Consider the following 25,645-nt stretch of genomic DNA (forward strand, 5'->3'; position numbering starts at 1 on the left):
AGTCTGACGAAAGGTGTGTATGCTGCAGTAAATTGTGTCTTGTCTTTTCTCTCTATGTTCAGTGTGTCTCAACATTTCAGATTATGGCATTAACGTTACTGGCACCTCTGGGGATATCCTTGAAGAAAAACTTAATGTTTTAAAGTGCTGGAAGGGTGAACTATCTTGTGCCTTTGTATGCACATTCAACAACATGAAGTGGTCAAACGGATCATCCATTTGCTTAAAGGCTAAAGTTAAAAATGCTACAATCAAGACTGAGTATGTCTTTGAAAATAGTAGTGGTAAGTATACCAAGTAGACTGCTGTCTCTGTACAGCCATGTCTTTAGCATGTATCGCATGTAAAGTCCCAACCTTTTTTAAGTAGGGCTAATATATGTCTATATCTTATTCCTGTCTCATTTCTCAGACGACAGCTGCTCCATGTTTGCCTGTACAAACACTTCCGTCTTGCCAGTGATTAAGTCTTTGGTTTCCGACAGCTCTGACCAGAGGGGAATGATGAAACTCTTCTTTATAAGGGCTTCATGTGCAATGCTCTTCCGTACTGATCATGATGTCAAGAAAGTTTATCTAGAGTAAGTGTCAATCCAGGTGTGTGGTGCTAATTCATACATATACTGTATATTTCTCTAGTAATGTTTGCTTTTAGTGAGTAGCATGATTCAGGTACTTTCCCAGAGAATGAATTATGTATTGTCTTTCCCTCTCTTGCGTCACCATGATGTCAGCACACTGTATGTGCTCCAGTACTTTGGTTATCAGCCATACGTCTCTGCTCTGCTTTGTGTTTATGAGCAAATATTTGCATTCAAATACACTGAACTGAGATGACAAAAACACTAAACACTGATGGCTAGGTCTACATATTTTAAGTAACTTAAAAGCAAAATATTGTAACAGTTATTAGAGTAAAATGAAATAGAATATAACAAAGGTTTATTGGTATTGTTTAAAACAACAACAAATTGTTTAGCAGCTCTGAGACTGGCAGTATATTGCCATGCTAGTTGGGGTCATTAATGCCTACTAATGCACGTTTAAAATAAGGACTTGGTTCTGTGTTGTTCTAATATGTTGTATCTACACTGGTAGCAAGTGTAACTGGACTTTCTTGAAGACATTTCACCACTCATCCAAGTAGCTTCTTCAGCTCTAAAAGACTGGTGGGGAGGTGTAAATAATAACATCTGAAAATCACACAGGGTCTGTTAATGACCAGATACTTTTGATTGTAGTAATCTGTTTTGATCCTGGCTCTTTTCACCCATTATTGCCCAGTCTCACGGTGTGAATGAGGGTGAAACTTTGGTAAACAGATGTCAAAACTGTGTCATAAATTGATGGCAGCATTTTCGATGTCATCAATTTTGTCAAAATGTCTTCAAGAAACCCTACAATTCCAGTTGTACTTGTCCCAGCTTTGTTTTTTGGATATAGCATGAGCTCGACGAGTGAGAACCTTCACAGATTACAGCGTTAGCATTTGTTTTATGTGCTCAAATTCTCTAAATACATTTGCACAAAAGGTTCTTTCACATTGCATCATGCCCATTTTATGTCCCTAGAATGGAAAGGGAGATGATTCATTCAATTATGGAAACATCTCAACCAAAGTCTGGAAGCCCCTTAACCTACAGCCTGGATGTCTTGTCCCTACAAGTGATAAACATCAGCGATTCTGCCCTTGACTCCGTAGAACCGGCCTTAAGTATGCGGCTAGAAGCTCCACAGGTACACAAGCTGTGAAAATGTTGATGGGGAAACAGCAAATGCTTTAGTGTCTTTGTTATATCTGGCTAGCGTCAGGCTCAGTTAACCCTTTATTTGAAAATTCTAGTTTCCAACCCATTTTTCATGGAGAAAATCAAAATGAATGAATTTACCATATATAGTTCCTTGCCCTTAAGTGATAAACAAATGTAAATAGACCATTAGAACATTAGCGCTGATTCAGGCACTTACACAGCAACATACACATTATCACAATAGACAACATTAGGCCACTTCTTCGTGGTACCAAATAAAGCAGTTATCCTCAGTGTTCCTGCAGAGGTAGACCTCGCAGACCACATGAGACCCTGATTTAACCTGAGAATGTTGCCCTGATCTTCTCTGATTGGCTGGGTGAAAACCACATGCTTCTAAACCTCACTGAGAGGCACAGGGACACAGTTTAAAATTTGTGCTGAAGTTACCATATATGCTTCCTTGCCCCATAAAATGCTAAAACTAAGCTTAAAAGTAAGGTTTAAATTGTCATTGAGGGCATTTTGAGTGCAAGCCACAACATCCTGACTTATCAACCGGTTCTTTATAGCTACTGCCTCAGAACATGTCGTTTGTACCTGAGATTTGGCTGCCTGTGAATGCCACGTACACCATCCCACAGGAGGAGAGGATCATCGGCTTGGTCAGCTACATGCACCGCAGTCAGTTCCAAGTATGTCTTATTCACTTATGTACCCTCCATCTCCATCTGACATGGTCAGTCAGTTGGATGGCAATGAGTATTGGTCATTAAGACCACAAACATTTTAATGAATCATTTTACAGCATCTTATTTACAGATGTTTACAGTAAACTGTGTGTTCTATGTAATAATGACTTGCATGTCCCTCCATCAAAGTACTACTGTAACTGTCCTTTTATTAGTTTAACCAGGAGGATATTGCGTCAATGGTTATCAGGATAGAGCTACTGGGGGGACATCATCTCCATAACCTGATTACGCCAATCAAGATGAATTTCCCACTAACTACACAAGCAATTGTGAATGTAAGTCTGCCAGTTTAAGGACATAACATTTTATCATCGCTTTGTTTTTCGTTGTGTTTTTTATTTTTATCAACTGTGAGACTAAATAGTCTTTATTGCAACCCATTCAGAATGAGAACTTGTCAACTGAATTTAAAATCCTCATTTGTGGTTGTTCAGCTACTCATTGTATGAGGACATACTTTACCTTTTTTATGTCATAAAATTGTTCAAACTCATCACAAAGTCTGGTGGCATGAATACTTTGGCTTATAAAGAGAGAAACGTATTTGACTTTGAACTATTGTGCCACCTTTAATCCACTGAGGAAGCTTGACTGACTTGGCTGTGCATACAACTGTTAACTATAACGTAGCTCTGTACATTTCCATTTTTACAGAAACACTCAAAGCTACTGTGCCACTATTTTGATGAGGATGGTAGGTATATGCCAGTTTTTGCTTACAAGATAAACTGCAAAACGTTGACTTACCTTCAAGTTACTTTTCAGATGTAACTAAATTATTAACTTAATTACAATTTGGAGAATCTGAGCAGGCAGAATCATTTCAGTAGAATTGTAGATGTCTGTGTAGGTTCTCAGTCATCCAGGTCATGGTATATCCAACAAAGGTTAAAAAAAAAAGGCAACTGGACTTGTAGAGTTTTTTTGAGAAGACGTTCAGAGGAGTTCCTATTTAGACCTCAGACTTCCCACCAGTCCCCTAGAACTGAAGAAGCTACTCAGATGAGTGGTGAAACGTCTTCTCAAAAAAACTCTACAAGTCCAGTTGCCTTTTTTGAACCTTTGTTGGGTAGAGTTGTAGAGTCTTAAACCTTGGGCATGGAATACATTCAGCCCTTGTCTGACATTCATTTAAACCCAAGAAACTTCGAATTGCACATGTTTGGTGTAGGTGTGTAACAAGTGCTGCTAAGATATACAGCATGTGCAGCATGCACTGGAGAACTATTTCATTTGCTTCAAAGGCAGCAGAGACTCTGGACATGAAAAGATGCATGTAACTGTATGCCTGTGAATACCATGCATTGTTCGAGACTAATGAGATAGCCAGCAGAATTACACATAATTTACGAAGCTACTGTGTGTTGTTGATGGTTCCAGATTGGCTCTGGAGTACAGATGGATGTGAGAACGACAACAGAACCCAGAATGACCAAAATGCCATTATTTGCAACTGCAACCATTCAACGCCTTTTGCAGTCTTACTGGTAACGAAATACTTGTGATTTGGCAAACTTGTTCTCAGTGACTGTATTTTTAGTGTCACTCTCAAACATTTCAGCGGTGTTTATTTGGTGAAACCTGTAGTTACTGGTTTTATTCTCCAAACAACTGTGAACTGATTCCATGGGGCACAAAGCATGAGTCTGTGAAAAGAAGGGTACAATGATACTGCACTGAGAAGTTTGTGGTCTCCCTGCAATACTTCACATTAATGCTCTTAAAAATATTATTTCTTATTGAGGAATTGTGATGAATGATAATTGCTAAGCTCGCTGAGATACATATTGCGACAAATTATAAAGGTTAAATGCTTTTAATGTGAAGCTGCAGCATTGGGAAATATTCAGTTTCCATTGGGTGAAATGTCTGAACCCATCATCTATCAGTTGATGATTTAGGAGGACTCATACCTATACAGATATTTTTTCCAGAAATCTCTCCATAGGCCGCCAATTTGGAGTAATGCAAATATATATAGTCTGTAGTCTGGAAGGTACACATGTGCCCAAATAATGATACAAAAATGTAATATATGGAATGAATAAGATATTTCTCCTATTTCTCATTATTCAGTACTTATAATTGCCTACTCTACTCAACTGATTACGGCAATGCCATTATGGAATTTTTTAATATAAAGATTGACACTGTCCACCAACAGTTAGCTCACAGTGCACACACCTCACCCCCCCCCCCCCACCTGCCCAAACTTCTATCTCCTCTACATTTTCTAACTTCAAACTACCCTCGTTTTCCGACATATCTGACCTCATCAGGAAAGCTCAGCCAGCCACCTGCCAGCTCGACCCCCTGCCAACTGGTCTTGTTAAAGCCTCCATAAACTCTCTCACCCCTCTTATAAACTGCCTTTGTTCATTCCTCTCTCACCTCTGGTCTTGTCCCTTCGTCTCTCAAATCAGCCTCAGTCACCCCTATACTCAAGAAACCTGGTGCAGACCCCAACAATTTCAGTAACCTCCATCCTATCTCCAATCTGCCCTTTCTTTCTAAAGTTCTTGAAAACAATGACCTCCTTATGGCTGCTGATTCAGGACTCCTTTCAATTCTCATTCCTCTTGATCTAACCGCAGCATTTGACACAATCTCCCACTCCATTCTCATCCATAGACTAGCCTCCATCGGTATCTCTGACACACCTCTCAACTGGTTCATCTTATATCTCTCTGGCCGCACTCAGTTCATTCAGTTAAAAACATTTACATCCCGCCCATCCCCCCTTTTCTCTGGTGTTCCCCAAGGCTCTGTTCTTGGGCCTCTTTTATTCATCATCCACCTCATCCCCCTTGGCCAGGTATTTCATAGGCATAATATTAATTTCCACTGTTACGCGGATGACACCCAGCTCTATACTTGTCCACCAAACCCAGCTCCACCTTTCCACCCACTTACCTCTCGGACTGTATTCAGGAAATCAGAACCTGGTTCTCCACCAACTTCCTCAAACTCAACAGCAGTAAAACTTAAATTCTTCTCATTGGCACCAAAACCACCCTATCTAATATAAATAACTTCTCTATTCAAATTCTCCCGTCTCCGTCCATTCCTCTCACCTGAAAATACTGCCACTCTTGTCCATAGCCTGGTCACGTCCCATCTGGACTATTACAACTCCCTTTTATTAGGTTTACCTGACAAATCCATCCATAAGCTACAACTGAACCCCCACCGTAAGTCACATAACACCAGTCCTCCAGCAACTCCACTGGCTTCCTGTCAAATTCCGTATCAACTACAAAATCCTACTTCTCACCTTCAAGGCATTAAACAACCTCGCCCCTCAGTGCCTCACTAACCTGCTCCAAATAAACATTCCTGCCCGCACTCTTAGGTCATCCTCATCACAACAACTCACCATCCCACCTGCTCGCTTGACCACCATGGGGTCCAGAGCCTTCTCCCATTCAGCCCCCTGGCTCTGGAAAGCCCTCCCAGAAAACACTTAAAAAATTCAGACTCAGTCGCCACCTCTCAAATCTCAGCTCAAAACGTATTTATTCAGACAGGCCTACTCCATTCCATAGTCTCACTTCTATCTCCTATTCTATCTGTCATTTGTATGTAACTATATGTTCTATATTATGCTTGTGTGTACTTTAATTGTGTTTTATTTTAAACAATTTTGTACAGTGACCTTGAGTGTCGTGAAAGGCGCCTACAAATAAAATATATTATTATTATTATTTATTATTATTATGGAACATATCTTGTTGCTGAAGCCTTTTTCATACTACTACTGCTCCATATATTTTGCAGATTAGAGAACCAATTGGACAAATCCACTGGGAAATACTGTCATACATCAGTTACATCGGCTGTTGCCTGTCAGCTTTCTTCAGTGCTTTGTCCATTGTCATCTATGTATTAAGCCGGTAGGTATACAAATGAACAACATCAACCTCATGTATAGTTTGAAGAGCTATCAACTCATCTGGGTGGGGCTAGATTTGAATCCAAATCTTATGACAGTTTGTAGGTTGTTTGATAAGAATCACTAAAATGTGTTTTTGAGCAGAAGTGTGGTGTGTTAAAAGTTTTAAACAAAACCTGAAAATTGGTGTTATTCAACAGAACAGATGTGGTGAATAAATTTACTGATTTTAAAATATATTTAACCATCTATTGTTTAATATTCACTTTCTAGCACGTGCATAGCGTTTCCCCTGCATTTGCAGAGATGATGCTGTTTGTCTTGTGGCATTACTAATGTCAGGATTTTTGTGGAATCTGTATTATGTACCATAATGCTGCAGTATATTTGAAAATGACAAAACCAGAGTGTTATCTTCCCTGAGGATTTGAACTATGTCCTCATTTATATTCTCCCTAAGAAATCACAGAAAAGACTATTCCACATCTATCCATGTATCTCTGAGTGGAGCCTTACTTCTGCTCAATACAACCTTCCTTCTGACTGAGTGGGGGGCCACAGTGAAGCCAGACTGGATTTGCATGTTTATTGCAGCGTTCATGCATTACTCCTTGCTTTGCTGTTTCACCTGGATGGCCATAGAGGCACTTCACCTCTATCTACTGCTCCTAAAGGTCTATAACACCTACTACAAGCACTACCTGCTCAAACTGTCTCTTGCTGGATGGGGTGAGTGTTGCAAGAGCACATTTGCTGCATTACTGTGTGTTAATGTCACGCCTCTGTGTATCACAGGGCAAGAAATACCCACAAGTATTTGTGTTTGTTTTTGTTGGTCTGAACAAATTGAATATGCTATATTTAATAGTATTTTCTGGGATGCTCATTTAGTCCTACTGTATAACTACTGGATCACTGATGTTCTGGATGTGCAGGTCCCTTTATGAGATAACAGTGTATATGGTTGATGCATAAAATCAGTTGCAGGTTATGTGTGTCATTGTGTGATCCTCAGGGATTCCTGGTGTAATCGTGGCAGTGTTTTTGGGAGTGAAGGACTACAAACAGTTTTACGGAGTTACACATGTGACCATGGCTGATACTAACCAAACTAACTCTATGTAAGTACATCCTAACTTAACTACTTTTAACTTTTAATTAAGTGCAAACCATCACAAAACGTGATCACAAAACAAATGTGCGGTTTTTCCTCTTTGCAGGTGATCAAACTGTTTTTTTCTTGTTGGTTTTGCATATAGGTTTTATATTTGTGAATAAATGTGCAATCCCAACTCAGGATGCTCTTTAGGAATTTGGTTGTCCTATGAGTGTGTCTATTTAAGAATACAGGATCTAAATTAAGTTCTGGAAAGTTTTATCATTTCTGATGGTTGAATGAATACCGTGGTGACTGGGCTGCTAGGCTTATGTCACTGCAGCATGGATAAAACCAGCACTTAAAAAAAAAAACAGCAAGTGCATTGTTATGCTTGTAGTTTGTGCTCAACACTTGTTAGGTTGAAGAAGCTTGGGGAGCTGTGAAGTGGTGGTTAGAGAAGCAGCTTTGGGACCAAAGGATCACGAGAGTTTGTTTCCCCCAGCATCCATGGCTGAGGTGCCTTGAGGAAGCACCTCACCTACATACTGCTCTTTGGGCACTGCACACTACTGCATCAAATGAGTTGGTCAAATCCAGTAGAGAATTTCCCCATGTGGGATACTGTCATTTATTAATTTTCTGTAACTACTGTGTCCTCCAGCTAGGGGGCTGGAACCTAGCCCAGCTGCCATTGGGCAAGAGGCAAGTCATCATTCTATTACAGGTCTCCCATGTGTGATCAGTACAGAAAAAATAATTATTATTACCATTTTGCAGTTGATGAACTGGGCTTTGGTTTACCCCAGGTAACTTCCTGGACATTAATTCTTGGAAGGTTCTGTGGGCATGTGAAGACAATTTCACATCCTGCACAGGAATGGCAGACTCCACATAAAATAAAAACTGTTCAGATCAACCACAACATTAAAACCACTGACAGGAGAAGTAAATAACATTAAACATCTTCCGACAATTCAGTGTTCTGCTGGGAAACGTTTGGACCTGGTATTCATGTGGATGGCACCCACCTAGACCAGACCAGGCACCCCCACCCCAGCTGTAGACAGCCCTTGATGGAAGCAGTCATCCCCAGCACGATGCAGCCTGACACACACACACAAAAACAGTTTAGCAACAACTCAATAAACATGGAGAAGAGCACAATGTGTTGACCAGGGGCCTCATGTAAAAAGACTTCCTTCTAAAACGTGACGCACGCTCAGATCCAGAAGCACATTTCCTTTGTACATCCCAATCGAGCGCACACGTTGTACCCGACCCCTCCCTGTCCGTTAAATTGACCCTGCACCTGAGATTCCCCTCTCTGGACAATCAGAAAATGAAAACATAAGAATGAGTAAGAAGGGTAAAAAGAAGAACTTCACAGAAAGCGAATTGGAGACGCTACTCACTGGAGTGGAGATGCGCAAAAACGTCCTCTTTGGCAGTTGTCCTCCACGCGCCGCAGTGTTGGTTAATTGCAATTGCGCATCACATATGATCTGTACACTGATCGAAGTAAAATGCTTCATAATGTGATGGCGCTTTTATAGCAATGTGTGTGCAGTCGATAGTTCCGATTACATTCGGAAAAACGTCTCTCGCTGCAAATTGCGCTTTAATGTTGACCTGTTCAGATGCATTGTTTGGGAATTTGATATATAATTGTTATCACATTTATGACAGTTTCCCTCTAAGTGTCGCCAAAGGATCAACATCTGTAGAATCCATCGTACACCAGCCAGTTGGCGTAGGCACGTACAAAGTTCCCGGACATTTCGCTCTTGATACATCTGAACTTTTCCGTGAGCGAGTATGTACGTAATGTTTTTGTGCACACGCAACCTTCGTACATGAGGCCCCTGGCCTCCAAATTCTCTAGATCCCCAACTATCTGTGGAATTATCCACAGAGGCCCCTCCCCTCAACCCATAGGACCCAAAGCTCCCCCCAAACAACATTCTGTTGCCAGGCACCACAGGACACCCTCAGAAGGCCCATGTCCATTCTCTGATGAGTCACAACTGTTTTGGAGGCGCAAGGGAGACCTACACAATATTAGGAAGGTAGTTTTAATGTTGTGGCTGATAAGTGTGCTGAAAAAGTCAGTATCAAAACATATTTAAGATTTTTTTATACCTCAAATAGATGATATTTCTCTTTTTTTTGTAAACTACACTGTATGCACATTGCATTCCTAGAGATCAAGACTCTTAGCATTGTTATTAAACTTTATTTTTTACATTCCTCTGTCGGTTTCACAGCTGCTGGATCACAGATGACAAATTCTTCTACTCCATGAACCTGGTATATTTCACCCTTATATTCATCTTCAACTCTGGCATATTGGTGGCAGTGGCCTCTAGCATGTGTAAGATGAAACAAGTGTTGAAGACTAATTCAAATCTTGGAGCAAAGACAGAGGGGAAGTCTTGGGAAGACTCAGAAAGACTCAGTGCATCCTGCAAGAGTGGCCTCACTTTGTTGGGTCTTACCTGCCTGATGGGGACCACCTGGGGCTTGGCCTTCCTGGGCTCTGGATATGTCAACTACCCCATCCTCTACCTTTTCTGCATCCTTAACTCACTGCAAGGTCTGCAATCAGCTGTGTTTTTGATCATTTGACTGAATGCATGAGTACATGATTGATTTAGGCTGAGCAATGCAGCTATTGTTATATCTTCATCTAACATATGTGTCTCTTTGTCAAGGTTTCTTTATCTTTGTTTGGATCTGTCTGTCTGCAAGGAAGCAGAGAAAGAGGGCTATGGAGGAGAAATTTACTTCAACTCCCGTGAAGACTTCGGAACTCAAATCTGATTAGACCTCCATTCTACAGTTAGCCTATTATCGACACCATAGTATAATAAGAGAGTAATAGTCAATCCCGCATGTAGCTCTCTCCTTAATTGTTGAGTTTAAAACTCCTTTAACTGCAAACTTCAGTTGCACCTTTATTTCTAAATCTTCTTTATTTATATATAGTATATAAATGTAGAATATTACGGTGTGTTTTAACAAATCATTATGAGACCGATGTTACTAGAATGTGTTTTGATCATGACATGAAATACCACCTTTACAACTTTGATTTATTCAGATTATTCACTGTAGAATGAACCGTTCTATTAATTTTCAATCTGTTCACAATGGAGTACTATCATTACAGGTTATCATATCATATATCATATCATATCAAAAATAAAAAAGTAAGTAAGGCATAAATGAAGACGGGATAATAAAGGCTAATAATCAATAAAAATGTTGTTGTTTTTTAAACTTACACCATTAAGAAAAAGACATATTAATAAAATGTAAACCACTATACAGGTTATCTAAAGCTTTTGTTGTAATAAAGTTATTCAAAATAATTTCTCCGCATGATGTTTTGTTTCTGATGAGCAGGTCGAGAATATCAAAAAGAATATATTTGCTACTGTACCCTAGTAACATGTGCAATAAAACATCTATGGAGCACATTTGACGTCCACAAGAATCCACCAGTGCCGATATTATATAGAGATGCGACACTCAAAGAAGCAGTGGATGGCGCTGTGACATCATATGTGTGTTTGAGGAAGATCGTATGTGGATTCTTTGTTTCTCATCATACACTCGTGAGATTTTCTATAACTTGAGCTGGAAAAGAGTTCGTAACCTGAGACATAAATGCCTTTTTTACCCAAAAATATTATCAAGGAATCGGATCACTAAACAAAAGTAAACATTTTGACAAATGAGTTTCCCAGTGTAAGGATTGATTAGATAGTTACAGTGTAACAGTGGTTACAACAGAACCAGTTCTTCACACTCTCACATTGTCTGTCAACAAATTAAACCTCTTTTTTTTTAGCTGAGCAGTCCTGTAACTAGCGTGCCATCATACTGTTAGAAAAGATTAACAAAATTCCCAGACAACCATCTTTGGCTTTCATTTTCCATTCTTCTTCTTTGTGACTATTTTGAAGAAGTCCTCCACAGCTGCGTCTAACACATACAGTGAGTGCTAAGATGATCTCAAAGTTCAGGTGGATCTATTCTAAATGAGTTCTGGCGCCCCCTGGTGTTTGGTGTTCAGAGCCAACGGTGTGAACATTCCAGCAATTCGATTTAATTATTAGTTATTAAAAGGGCCCTCATATATTATAGTATATATAAAATTAACTTGAACTACCCAACGAAGAAAATCTGTTTGTCATAAAATATTAAAATAGATTTTCATAACATTATTGAAAAGTGTCCCAATTGATACATAATGCATGACAGTGAAATTTAATACCGATTAGACCATGTCGAACAGCACTGAAATGGAGACAGAGTTTGAGAAAGGTTGGTCCTAATTCATGTGATCCTGCCTTTGTGGTTCACTCAGATCTCTGACGTAGAACATGCACACAGGAACTAAGAAATTCGTGGTATTCTTAGTATCATATATCAGATTTTGTCATTGTTCAGTTCCTACTCATCCTACCCCTGTATTGTGGTAAGGTTTTGTGAGCCTAACATGCCAAATTTTAAAGAACAGAGTAAGGAAGACGTTGTTAAAATCTGAATCTGTCAGGCATTTCCCTTTTTGGTTGTTTTAATACTGACCTGCTTGGTTTTCAATCCAGTCTTTCCAACATTGTTGGTTGTAGCACCATCTTCTGCTTGATTGGTGTCATTTATTTATCTGTCAGGTTTTAGACTGATTATCAAAGGAAATGGAAAACATCTGACCACAAGTTGGAGCCATAGGAATCTGTATGGAAGCTTTACGCTGTTCCCTTGAGGGGTCACCACAGCCAGGCATCTGCTTCCATCTTGCCCTATCTTCTGTATCTTCTTCTCTCACACCAGCTACCTTCATGTCCTCCTTCACTACATCCATAAACCTCCTCTTTTCCACTAGACCTCCTGCCTGCCAGCTCTCACCTCAGCATCCTTCCATCAGTATATTCACTGTCCCTCCTCTGAGCATGTCCAAACCATCTCAACCTGACCTCTCTAACTTTATCTCCGGAACATCTCACATGAGCCGCCTCGCTAACGTACTCATTCCTGATCCTATCAATCCCGGGCCCACCCAGAGACCAAACCTCAACTTCTTCAGCTCTGCTACCTCCAGGTCTTCCTCAAAGCCACTGTCTCTAAACCATACAACATAGCTGGTCTCACCATTGTCCTGTAGACTTTTCCTTTCATTCTTGCTGCTATTCTTTTATCACACCTTTCATCCTGCCAGCAAACACCTGTTCACCTCTTTTCCACACTCCCTGTTGCTCCTGCGCCCTTCTCTGACCAGATTATAACCACCAGTTATTGGATGTATCTTTAGCAGGGTTTTGTTATTTTCCTGTGTGTAAACCAAAAAGCAGAGGACGAGAGATGTGGAGGACAGAATTACATTAGCAGCATTGAAGACTTGACTAATCAAATCTGATAGAGCCATCTCTCCAAGTGGTAGGACCAATGTTAACCCCTTCACGCCTAGTTTCGGGAATTCGTGACGCACTGTTTCCGCTCAGACTGCAGCCGAAATAACGCATGTAATACTCAAAAACGTTCCTAGGAACGTTTTGCAAGCACTGGTTTCTCATAGGACCGGTCGGAGTGGTAAGCAAAAACTTCTTTATATAATTGAAAAATGAATTCAGGTGTTAAGGGGTTAAATACTTGTTGCCCTGGTAATTCTCTCTCATCTAACCACACTACCAGTAACTGAGAAACCCACATGTTACCCTTGTGACATGTCGAGGTTGAAAATACCCTAAGGTGACGTAAATCTCTAAGTTTCATTTTGTCCTCGCTTTAACAAATATCGATCCTCTTTCTCTATAATGTGAGTAAAGGTTCCCTTTACTAATACTGCTTTTCGGTTATAACAAATGTTCGTATTAAATATTAAAGCTTTTATAAGTAATCCAAATGTGAACTGAATTTCCTATCCGTGTGCCAAGCTTTGGAAAATATTCTGTGGTGCATGTCTGATTTCACTTCCCCAGCAAACTGTAGCTGTCAGTACTTCTTGAGCATTATGACCTGAATTTTTTTTGCCCTTGCGTAAGAGAACACAGAAACATTTAGAAACTTCCTGTTTCCTTTGTTTGATGTAACAGACGTAGGCAAAGCAAAAACACATTTTCACTTGATAATTCTTTAACCTAATTAAATGTTCTAAAGTGGCATCACACAGGGGACCTGTATTGATGTAAAGCTAATCTATAAACCCCTATCAACCGTTTATGGAATTACACGAAGCATGAATCACTTCCTGTTGAAAGTGTCAACCCCTGCCCAGCCAGCCAGCACCTGATACTATATGTAGATGTGAAACTGTTCGCATTAAGCAACCTGACTAGTAGAACAATGCTGTCTGTTTGAGGAAGAGCGCAAAACGATGGGGACTACTTTTTTTCTCATCACACTTTTCTGGTTTTATGCGTCCCAAGCTGGTGGTGAGTATTGTTTACAGGTGTTTGTTGTCTTTAAAGGTGGTGAATACTATTTTAACTACATTACCTCTATGAAAGTTGTTCATCAAACAAGAAATAAATAAAGCTCTCTATTGCCCAGTGATAGGGACTTTGTCATTTGTGTAGCTAAACCTAAAACCAGTTTCCACGAATAAGTGATGACCACAGTTTTAACAGAACATCTTGGTCATCGGGGGCACCGGGACATTTCCCAGTGGCCTGGCCGTCGAAATATTATTGGTCTCAAGTTTAGGTGGATGATGGTGTAACCTATTTTATTTAATCTACTACTACACTGTTAAATGTGCAGACTACACATTTAACACTGTAGTAATTTTTTTCAGTTTATGTGATTTGAGTTATTTCAGCACAACAGAAGTATTCGTTTTGTAGGGGAAAGAAAAAGAAAAAGCTGTGTGTGGGAGCATATGGAGCCTTTGTTTTATTATTTTACGCTTTCACATCAGTAGGCGCCCCACCTAACTCACTCTTAATGTTTTGCGTTAATCGGGTTGTGGTGGCCTGGGATGGTATCAAATTCTCAGCCTGAATTATTGTCCCTGTCCGCCCCTGTATATGTCACTTCTAAGTCTGATTCAGTGCTCAGCCCTGTGTCCATATTGTGCTAATTTGGATTCTTTGTGTGTGTCATTTTAGCAATGTTTTGTGACCGAGTCTTGGACGACTGTATAAAACAGCCGGATTCTTGGACCAAGTAAGTTGTTCCTTGCAGCTGATAGATAAGGGATTGCCACTGACCTGACTGTGAGAACCTAAAAGCATAACAACCTTTTTATGTGATCCACTACCTGAGTATTTACTTTAACTTATTATTGTTGACGAAAGCATTTCTTTTCAAAGGCACATTTTCATTTCTCCATTTCATACCAGAGGATTTTGAAACGGTTTCATTAGCAACCATTAGGAACATCTATGGGTTCCCATCATAAATGCATTGCATTGACTACGATGAAACTGACTTCAAGCAAGTGTTGTACAACCTTCTTAAATTATAAATGACTGCCAACAATAATCATTAAATTCATGTCAAAGTTGTGCTATTGTGTGAGACCTAATGAAACAATAACTTGTTGTTTGATGTCTAAGCAGTGGTATTTTTTTTTTTAACTACAGTCAGTACTTATTACAGTATTACAGTATTTTTTCATGTGTGTGTGTTTGTAGGTGTTATACAGATGAAATTGCAAGCTGCACACCAAGAGGCCGTTGGGGAAGCTGTGGGGGAGGCTTCATCTGGTGTAAAGTGAACATATCGCATGAGGTGAGGCTACATTTGGGACCAGCTGGTACTTTGAGGAAAAAATAATCAAACTTATCTGATACTTACAAGCAAAACAGCTTTGTTGTCTTCATCATCCACATGATTGGTGATTGGTGAATCATTAGTGAATGGTGATTTTATCTTTTTCTACACCTATGCAAATACACTCCTCCTCAGCAAAGTTAAAAGGCAATCTCCAGAATTGTTGTCCTGTTTATTACGATACCTGAGTGGTTACAGAAAATGCTAATTAATTCTTCAGCACACATGATTCTGAGGACAGCAAAGCGTTTCAATAAAGAAGTCAGGCGATCGTTCTGTGAACAACCATGACCTGATTTTATGCACCACATGGCATGACTCTGAACAACACTGTTATGAATTAGACAGTACAGTGTTAACCGCGCATGGGCAAACCACCCACCCAACAGGAACACTCCCCCCTAGCTGCCTAGCCAAAACTAACTAACACTCACCCCTAGTCTTCATGCAGTTGGTGGCAGGTATTTACGGATGAAAAACCAGCAGATATGTGGAGCAACCTGCATGCAGGCAATCCCACAACATCGCACGGATGTGCCCCCGAGACAGCCTGTCCGAAAACAACTGACACTGGCCACGTCGCCACAACACTATGAAAATAACAAACCTGACGTAACCCAAAGGGGTAAATGCCACTACGGCCTAACGGGGAAATCCCTTCTGATCGGCACACCCAATAAACCCAGTAACCGTCCAGGCACTATACGGCTCCATGGAAACCAATACACGTGATGTATCTCCCAAGACAAAGGACCCAAAACCAGCACCCAGCTGGACCAAATCAGCTAATCAGCAGAACCCTGCGCTCTGATGTTCCCAAGAAACTTTCACTAGTTTTAGATGAGCCCCCATTTGTTATGACCTGGCTCAAGTGGCCAACTTGGGAATAATACCTGTTTCCAACTGGAAACAGGTATTATTGCAGTCTGCCTCAGAGAATGTAACCACACCCACACATGCCCACAGGGGCATCACACTCACCTTGCCATGAATCGCCTGCAGCTCTTCATCTAACATCTCACTGTGGCCATTCCTTCTTGTTCCATCACTCCATGCAATATTTCAAACTGGCCCTCCCACATGTTTTGGCTATGATTGCTAATCTCACAAACAGTGCGTTTCCTGTTCAATTTGCATTTGCAGAAACCTCAAAACCCGTCAGCCTTCTTTTGCATCTCCTGTTGAAATGAAATTACATAAGCAGTAACTAGATAGAAGATTAATTTCTGGGAACATCGCCGCAGACTCTCATCTCATAATAACTGAAATAAATAAATATTGTAATATACGCTTAGCCCAATTGTTTGGCTTATTTAGTGATAGATAAGGGACACAACAGACAGATTACCATAAATTGTATTAGTAATTTATTTTTTTAATACATTTCGCACTTTGTATTGTATATCCAGTGTGTGTAAACATTTTTTTTTTTGTATGTCTTTGTGCATCCAAACGGTTTTAGGCTAAGAAAAAAATTACCTCTCAACACAACATTCACATTCCATCCTCGGCTCTCCAGATGAGCAGAGGAAATGTGGGCAAGGAAGAGGAGGTCCTGCTGGTATCCACAGTGATCAACAGCTCTCTTTTTGAGGTTAGTAAAATTAAACAAAAAATTATTTATGTAGCCTTTATTTAGCTTTCTCCGTTAAATTTTGGTTACATAAGGCATACTCTCTCACATTGTTTTGAGTTTGTTTCCATAAACCGCGTCTGCCCACAAGGAAGGAAAATTATACTGTCTGTGTTTTCCAGTTTCCAGTTTTGAAAGCTGATTTGCTTCCAATTAAACTCAGTCTGCCCCATGTGTACCTTCTGCCACCTCTAAATGTCATTTCAGACGACACCCACCCTGGAAGGAAGAGGTCTAATCAAACCGCCTGTCCGCAGGCCAACAGGCGTAGTTTTGGGGGGGTTAGTTCTGGTAGTGAAAGTAGGAACCCATCCAGTCAGAAACCTTTCACAACCCATCGAGTTATCCTTCAAATCCAACCAACAGGTAAAATGATGAAATCATCAAAGCTAAAACTATATTTGGAAAAAAGCAATTCCTCTTATTCTGATGCACCCTCTTATGCTTCAGGTGGAAAACGCATCTTGTGTTTTTTGGGATGATGAACATGGAAGAGGTGAGTTAAATATGCCAGCCACAGTGTTTTTTTCTTAAATAAAACTCAGATTAATGTATTGTGTGTGGTCTTTTAGGTCGCTGGAGCACGGAGGGCTGTAACACCTCTGATCATGGATCTGAATTTATTTGCAGCTGTGACCACCTGAGCTTCTTTGCTGTACTTGTGGTTAAGTAATTATGTTTTCTATAGCACAGTTCCTCCACTGTTTTATATCACTTGGTCATCATAACAAACTTTCCTCTGTCTTTTTTGTTTATTTAAAATTTCTAACGTGAAAACATGCAGTCTTGAGAAACAGAAATTTAAGCACTTAGGTACACCGTTCAGACATAACATTATGAACGCCTTCCTAATGTAGTAGGTCTCCCTTGTGCCTCCAAAACAGTTGTGAATCATCAGAGAATGGACATGAGCCTTCTGAGGGTGTCCTGTGGTGTCTGGCAACAGAATGTTGTTAGTGGGGGGCCTTTGGGTCCTATGGGTTGAGGGGAGGGGCCTCTGAGGATCATCCCACAGATACTTGATCAGTTTCTAGTGAATTTGGAGGCCAGGTCAACACCTTGTGCTGTTCTTCGCGTTCTTGTGTGTGTGTCAGACTGCATCCTGTTGGGGATGGCTGCTGCCATCAAGGAGTGTCATTGCTATGGGGTGGGGGTGCCTGCTCTGGTCTAGGTGGGTGGTACATGTCTAAGTAAGATCCACATGAATGCCAGGTCTAAAAGTTTCCCAGCAGAACATTGAATTGTCACAAGATGGTCAATGTTATTTACTTCTCCTGTCATAATGTATCCTCATAATGTTATGGCTGATCAGTGTATATGGCTAGAACTAATTGAAGGTGATCTTTGATGTTGACTAGCTTTTTTGTCAGTACAAAACTGCATCAGTTAATAAGCTACTGCTTCCTGAAGAGGCTCATTCTAAAGATCATTTGAGGTGAATTATGTCGTTTTCTGTTTCAGAACCCAGTATTAAAAGTGGATAAAAAAAATGCTGAGAACCTTAGCTATATCACCTACACTGGATCAGCTCTCTCAGTTGTCTTCACATTCATCAGCTTGATCATCTATATTTGTCTACGGTAAGTTTTTTGCTGCTCAGAACCCACAAATGCGCCCAAAAACTGCACAAATTTTCGTTATGAAGACAATAACGGAGAGCAAAGATCTGGCAGAAACCTCAGCTGACTTAAGAATCATGCGTAGGCCTACAGATGATGTTTGCAGGCAAAAAAAGCTTTGTTGCAGCTATCATGGCTACAAGTACATTTACCAATAAATTAGTACTGACGCATAGAAACAGTCATTGATTGTTTATATGTATTTTCATTACTATACAACAAAGCAAGGACATCTCATAGTATTAATGGCGTTCTCTCCGAACTGAAACAAGGGCAACTGGAGTTCTAATAGCAAAAATCTATGGTTTCTCATCAGAAATGCATTGACTACAAGGAAACTCCAATTACAGTTAAGTATCTGGTTGATGAGTCTCAAAACTCTACAACACCAGTTGCTTTTGTTTCAGTTTGTATAGATAGATAGATAGATAGATAGATAGGTTTGTACATAGTACAATGCACAGTGAAATGTATTGTTGTACCTGCAGCCAGGAGTAAAAAAATATAAGTACTACAGTAAACAGTAGTTTGCACACAAGTATTTTATATATTATATATATTGTGACTGATAACCTGCACAGACGCTCTTTGCAGCCTATGACACCCTTCTCTGAAGTAGTAGGTTGTTCAATGAAAAGAATTAAGTTTGAACTAGATAACTGATTCTTTCAGAAAGCTAAGATATACACAGAGACGATGTTGGTTTTGATTATTGCGGTTGCAGAAGTGTTTCCTAATGCTATGCTGTGGTGCACAAATCTTTAGATGCAAAATATTGGTTGTAATAGTCAATAAAAGATCATGACATAAGACTTGTCCAGCCGAAATGCTCAAACTGCACCTGAAACTCATTACATTCACTCTTTTCTGAAGTCAGCATTAGGGAAAATGCATCTGACAGTAACGTCCTGAAACCCTCAGTCTAACCTTTACTTGAGAACACTTTCTTGATGCATTACATTCCTGTGCGTACCTTAGTGTTGAACACTCTCCCAACACCGTTTTTTTTTTTTTGTTGAGTCCGATACTTGTTCCTTTCGAGTTTATCCTCACATGTAGGCTATGACAGTAGCTTTATATCATGTTTTACTATATGCAGAAAGTAGAATCAAGTCAGTACAGTAGTCAGCTAGCGTGCACAAGAAAGTGTTATTTCATTGCCTACAATCACTTTAGCTACAAAATAATCCTTTTCCCTCTTGGTGTTGCATCAGGACAGAGTTGAGGTGGAAGTACTTGCATCATTCGAGACAAAGTGGCCAGGGTCAGATGTACGAGTGCATCTCCTAAATCAGAAATATGAAAATGATCATGTAATGCTACTATTTCTCTTTTAGCCGCCGGCGTCCTGACAGTGCCATTGGTCTCCATATGCAGTTAACAGGCGCATTGCTCTGCCTCCACCTCAGCTTCCTGCTTAGCAGTTTCTTAGTAGCTCTGCAGAATGAGGACGGCTGGCTTTGCAAAGTTCTGGGTTTCTTTTTACACTGGTCCCTGCTGGCCACCTTCACTTGGTCTGCTCTGGAGGGATTCCATCTCTACCTTCTTCTTGTACGAGTCTTTAACATCTACGTCAGAAGATACCTACTCAAGCTCAGCTTGGTTGGATGGGGTAAGTGGAGTTTGGCTGGGACACTGTTTACTGTAGAATGCAGCCTGTGCCCTTAAAAGTTTTTGTACTGTTCTTAATTTTCTACAGTTCTGCATAAAAATGACTCAAAACATCAATGGATTTTCACACAAGTCATGAAAGTAGACAAAGAGAGCTCACATAAACAAAAGAAACACATGCATTTTAAAAAATTTTTATTGAAGATATCTATGCATATATCTAAGTATAAGTATTATTGTGCAGAAATTACTAAGTATTTCTGCAGCTTGGAGGAATTCATTGGTGACCAATTCCTCAGAACATAACCACAGGGTTTCCTCACATGAACTGCTTGCTTCAGGTCCTTCCACAACATTTATTAGATTAAGGTCAGTACTTTGACCTGGCCCTTCCAAAACATTAATTTTGCTCTTCTTTTTTAGACGACTTGCGTGCTCATGGTTGTCTTGCAGCATGACACATTGTTTTCTTAAAATTCGGCTCATGGAGAGATGTCCTGACAATTTGTTTAGCATTCTTTGGTATAAGTCAGATTATATATAATTAATAATAATTTTAATGAACTTGGAATCCTAGAGGTGCACTTACCCTTTGCAACTCACAGATATGTAATATTAGCTGATTTTCCCAAATAAACAAACACAGTATAGTAGAAGTATAATAGTTTGTCCATGTCTGACCATGCAATCTCATTATATGATACTTGTATAATATAATGACAAATAAAGGCTCTTTAGCTCTTTATCTTTATCATTTGTTTGATTGGGTTCTCCACTTTCTGTCTACTCTCAGGACTCTCAGGAAAAAAAATCACTGATGTTTTGAGTCATTTTTAAACAGAAATATGTTAAACTCTGAAGGAACAGATTTGAGAGCCTATCAGCTATCATATTACAATTATACCTGTATGGGCAATGGCTAGTGTTTAGGGGTTTCCAGTGTTATTAACGTAACAGATCACTGATATCATGATAGGTCCAGTCTTAAAGTTAAAGTTGAGAGACTCTACCAACTACCGGACTATTAATACTCAGTTGACAGTTTGAAATCAACACAGTATGATAAGATATTAATATCTAGGTATTTATTTGGCAAACAAATATAATTTGCAAATGACTTGCAAATATGAAAAATGCTTCCCAACAGGGTGTTTCCAGGAAATCTTTCACTTTTGCTCTGCACGCGAACTGTTTACCTGCATGAAACCAAAGGCTGCTCAAACATTATAATAAAGGTCAAACATTATATATACACCACCCAAATTGCAACCATCGCCATGTCTGTTTATAGCGATTAGCTGTCAGACATGGAAATGCTTGAACTAAGTTGTTTGCTCAGTATACAAAGTTGCACATTTATGTTTTCACACTGTGGTTGTCTTTGCTCTTTAAGAGGTACTTTTGACTTTAACCGCAAGTTTTGCAGAAGGACATACCTTGCTTAGAGCGTTCTATATTGGTATATCATGTTTAGCGTTGTGCATGTTCAGTGTTGTGCAAAATTATGTTTGCTATGAACTGAAAGCATTATTTCTTAAACTGTGAGTGTAGACATGAGTTTTGCTCAGTCTGGAGGGAAATAACGACGTTCACTCATGTTCAGGATAAAACAGAAAAAAAAGTTTTACGACCGTTGTCTGCCGACTTGCGATTTACGGCATACAGCATGGCTGGAGCAGCTGAAAGAGAAGCTGCTTCCGGCACTGCAGAAGCAACTGATCCACACAAGGATCTGAGTTATTTCCTAGTAATAATGGTTATTCAAAAAAGCAGAACAGATCCTGGTGGAAAAATATCACAGGCTGGGGATTGATGGGCAGGTCAGTCAGAGATTATATTTACCAGGAATAGCTCAAAGTGGCTCATTAAAAAGAAGAAGAAAGAAAAAAACGGAAGAAATGAACGCGAACTGGAGTCTATGAACTTAGTTTAAAATTAAAAAATGTGAACTATGAACTTGAACTAGTTCACTTTTATCGGTGCGAACTGAACTTTGAACTAGTTCTTGTTTAGTGTGAACTTGCACAACACTGGTCATGTTGCAGAATGAACACAAAGGGTCAGGAAGGGTCAGAGCGCATAGCCCGAAGTCCACCATTATTATAATAAAAATAAAAAAATTAACTAAATTAAAACATTTTCTTGACATTAAAAACTGTTTTCAAACCTAGTTTTACACCTGCAGTGTTTCTCTCGAGGTTGGTTCATTTGCAATCTCGCTCTGTTCTGGAACAAGTCGACTGAGGCGAGCTCAATCAGAGAGGACAGTCTCAGCCTGCTTGCAATTGCTTCTCAGACCAATTTGTTGATTCAGTCTTTTCTTTTTAGGTCTTCCTACACTGGTTGCTGTGGTGTGTGCAAGTACAGGTGTTTTTGGCAAATACAGTCTGAGGGATGACAGCAACCAAACGTCCGTAGCATCCATGTAAGCAACAACATTGTAAATACAACTTTGGATGTTATCTGCGTTCTGCTTTAAAGCGATTATTTGGAATTCAAACATGATCTTGTTTGAAGTGAAAATTCTTGAATGTATTTTCGAATTTTCTTTTTTTCATAATGTCTAGATGCTGGATGAAAAGCGAATTCCCACACATGCTTTTAGTCAGCTACATCACTACTGTGGCCTTTCCATGCCTGGTGATACTGTATAACTTCTGCATTTTGGGGGTGGTAGTTTTTAAGCTCTGTGGGCTAAGAAGAGGTAGTAGAGGCTTTGAGAGCGGCAGTAGCTGGAAGAATGCAAACAGGGGTAAATGGAGCAGGTTGTGGAAGGACTGTGCCACAGTAGTGGGTCTCAGCTGTGTTCTGGGCTTACCTTGGGGTTTAGCCAGCACCACATACATTTCGATCCCTGGGATCTACGTATTCACTATATTCAACTCGCTGCAGGGTGAGTATGTGAATGATTTTCATGTAAAGTATTCACACTTATGATTAGCTGGGAAGAAATAACAGTCCCGTCTTTTCTACTTTCAGGTGTATTTGTGTTCCTGTGGTCTGTGGCTTTGATCTGCAAGCCTGGATCTGACGATAACTCATCAGTCAGAGACCACTCCTCCCAGAAAATGATGACTACCAGTTTCAATAACTAATAGTCACAGCTAAGACAAATGCATTATCCAATAACTATATTAGGTTTTGACAGATGTTTTGACTCCAGTCATATGCATTCAAACATAACTTATAACTTATTTTGCTGATGTTGTTTTTGCTTTTTTCTATATGACTATACGGAAAAGAAATATTTGGTTATATATGTGGTTATAGTAATCAAGAATGAAGAGAATCAAGAATCCTTTATTGTCATTATGTGAGAACATAACGAAATTTTGTGCGGTAGCTCCTGACTTAAATAGTGCAATATAAAAAAGACAATAGAACAGGCAAAACAATTTTAACCATAAGAATAAAATAAGATGAAAAGTAAAAATACAGCTGTACAAATATATACATAGGAATGACTAGTTAGCAGCAATATTGTTGTAATATTGTGCAAATATTGCAATGATTTGTAAAGTGTCCATGGCAGGGGGATGGGCGGAGTCAGGGGGGAGGGTTGAGTGTGTGTGTGTGTGTGTGTGTGTGTGTGTGTGTGTGTGTGCAAGAGGGGAAGGGGGGTGACTTCGCAGTTCTGGGGAAGAAGCTGTCTCTCAGTCTGTTGGTTGTGGTTTTCGGGCAGATCTGGTAGACGACAGCCCACAATCCCCTGTGCTGTCCTCACCACCCGAGCTAAGTCCCTCCTGTTCTGTGCAGCTGCCATACCACACTGTCACACTGAGAGTAATATCCAACAGATAGACTTACTAGCTTTCTTGTCAACAAGATAATATTTTGGTACAGTTCTGTCTCCCACTTCTCCGACTACTGTTGCATAAAGAAACATGGTGCAAGATTAAAGCTAAACTCAAGACTGTCTCAACATTTCCAGCCACTGGACACACTTTCTGAAAGCCAACACTAACTGGCTAAATTCTAATGTCAAAGATCATCAAAGTCAGTTCTCCGGCATCTTTCTCCATTTCTGTCATTCTGCTGAACTGAACTGACTTTTAATTGATATATTTTTGTCATAAATACTGTTGTATTATACTGTATAATTTATTGTATTGTAATTATTGCATATTATCCTACCTTGTGTCACTTGGGTAACATTTAAACATGTTTAACTAGCACTCTTACTAACCTTTATCAGATTAAGAGAGATGCCTCACGAATGAGATTGTTAACAAAATCTAAATCCAGAATCGTTGACAGATTTTAATGTTGTTATATGGAAAATATATACTATGCAAAATTAAAATAAAAGATGAACCCTCCTAGATATACGTACACCGATCAGGCATAACATTATGACCACCTTGCTAATATTGTATAGGTCTCCCTCCAAAACAGTTGTGACTCATCAGAGAATGGACATGAACCTTCTGTCATGTCTTTCGTCATGTCTTTTCACAGTCAGAAACCATGACAGAAACCAAACCATGTTTATTTCTGTCATGTCTTTCGTCATGTCTTTCATCATGTCTTTTCACAGTCATGGTTTATTTCTGTCATGTCTTTCGTCATGTCTTTCCACAGTCATGGTTTAGTTTCTGTCATGGTTTCTGTTTATTGTACTTTGTTAAGTTCCTGGTATTTCAAAGTCAGTCTTGTCATGTTTTCTGTCATGCTTTAGTTTCTTGGGTTTTCCGTTTATTTTATTTTGTTAAGTTCTTGTGTTTTTATTGTCATGGTTAGTGTTTAGTTTTTTTCTGTTTCCTGTTTTATTTTGTTAAGTTCTGAACTTCCTGTTTTTGTTACTCCATGTCTTCTTTTGATTAGCTCATTGGTTTCACCTTGGTTTCTTGATTTGCCTCACCTGTGTCTTGTCACCCCTCTATTCCTCGTGTGTGTATACATAGCCCTGCCTTCCCCTTTGTCCCTGTCGCGTTAGCCACGTTTCATGTCACAATTTGTTCATGTTCCATGCCACAGATTTTTCATGCCACGTTTTAGTTTTGATAGGGTTTATGATTTTTGTTTTTGGAAATCCTGCCATGTCTGTACCGTCCTTGGTTTTTGTCAGTTTGGTCTTTTTTGTTAATTAAAAACCCTTTTTCGTCTACTTCTGCCTTCAAAGTCCTGCGTTCGGGTCCAAAACTCCCAAACGCCGCTTCCCTACTTGACACCTTCTGAGGGTGTCCTTTGCAGTCTGGCAACAGAATGTTGTTAGTGGTGGTATTTTGTGTGTGTGCCTGTGTCAGGCTGTATCCTGGCTGCTGTCATCAAGGAGTATTATTTCTATGGGGTGGGGGTGCCTGGTCTGGTCTAGGTGGGTGCTACATGTCTAACATCCACAGGAAGGCCAGGTCCAAACATTCCCAGCAGAACATTACATTGTCACAAGATGGTCACTGTCATTTATTTATCCTGTCAGTGGTTTTAATGTTGTGGCTAATTGGTGTGTGTTGGTGCTTTCTTTCAGCTGGATGTAATGAATGCCACCTGATGGCTTTTTACAGCTG

The 25,645-nt window shown here is 39.8% G+C and overlaps 1 protein-coding gene across 1 annotated transcript; it reads left to right on the plus strand.

Moving 5' to 3' along the window:
• The first annotated feature begins 13,724 nt into the window (after positions 1 to 13,724).
• Positions 13,725 to 23,586, plus strand: adgrg3 (adhesion G protein-coupled receptor G3). The gene is made up of 12 exons (XM_084541345.1): positions 13,725 to 13,933; positions 14,609 to 14,666; positions 15,137 to 15,233; positions 16,738 to 16,869; positions 17,116 to 17,274; positions 17,359 to 17,404; positions 17,481 to 17,572; positions 18,370 to 18,488; positions 19,865 to 20,139; positions 22,467 to 22,563; positions 22,706 to 23,031; positions 23,118 to 23,586. Exons 1-12 carry the CDS (start codon positions 13,876 to 13,878, stop codon positions 23,231 to 23,233), a joined length of 1,575 nt encoding a protein of 524 aa, XP_084397471.1. The 5' UTR covers positions 13,725 to 13,875; the 3' UTR covers positions 23,234 to 23,586.
• The last annotated feature ends 2,059 nt before the right edge of the window (positions 23,587 to 25,645 follow it).

This window comes from Chelon labrosus, assembly GCF_963514085.1.
Source record: "Chelon labrosus genome assembly, chromosome: 3".
In the NCBI taxonomy this organism is placed as follows: domain Eukaryota; kingdom Metazoa; phylum Chordata; class Actinopteri; order Mugiliformes; family Mugilidae; genus Chelon; species Chelon labrosus.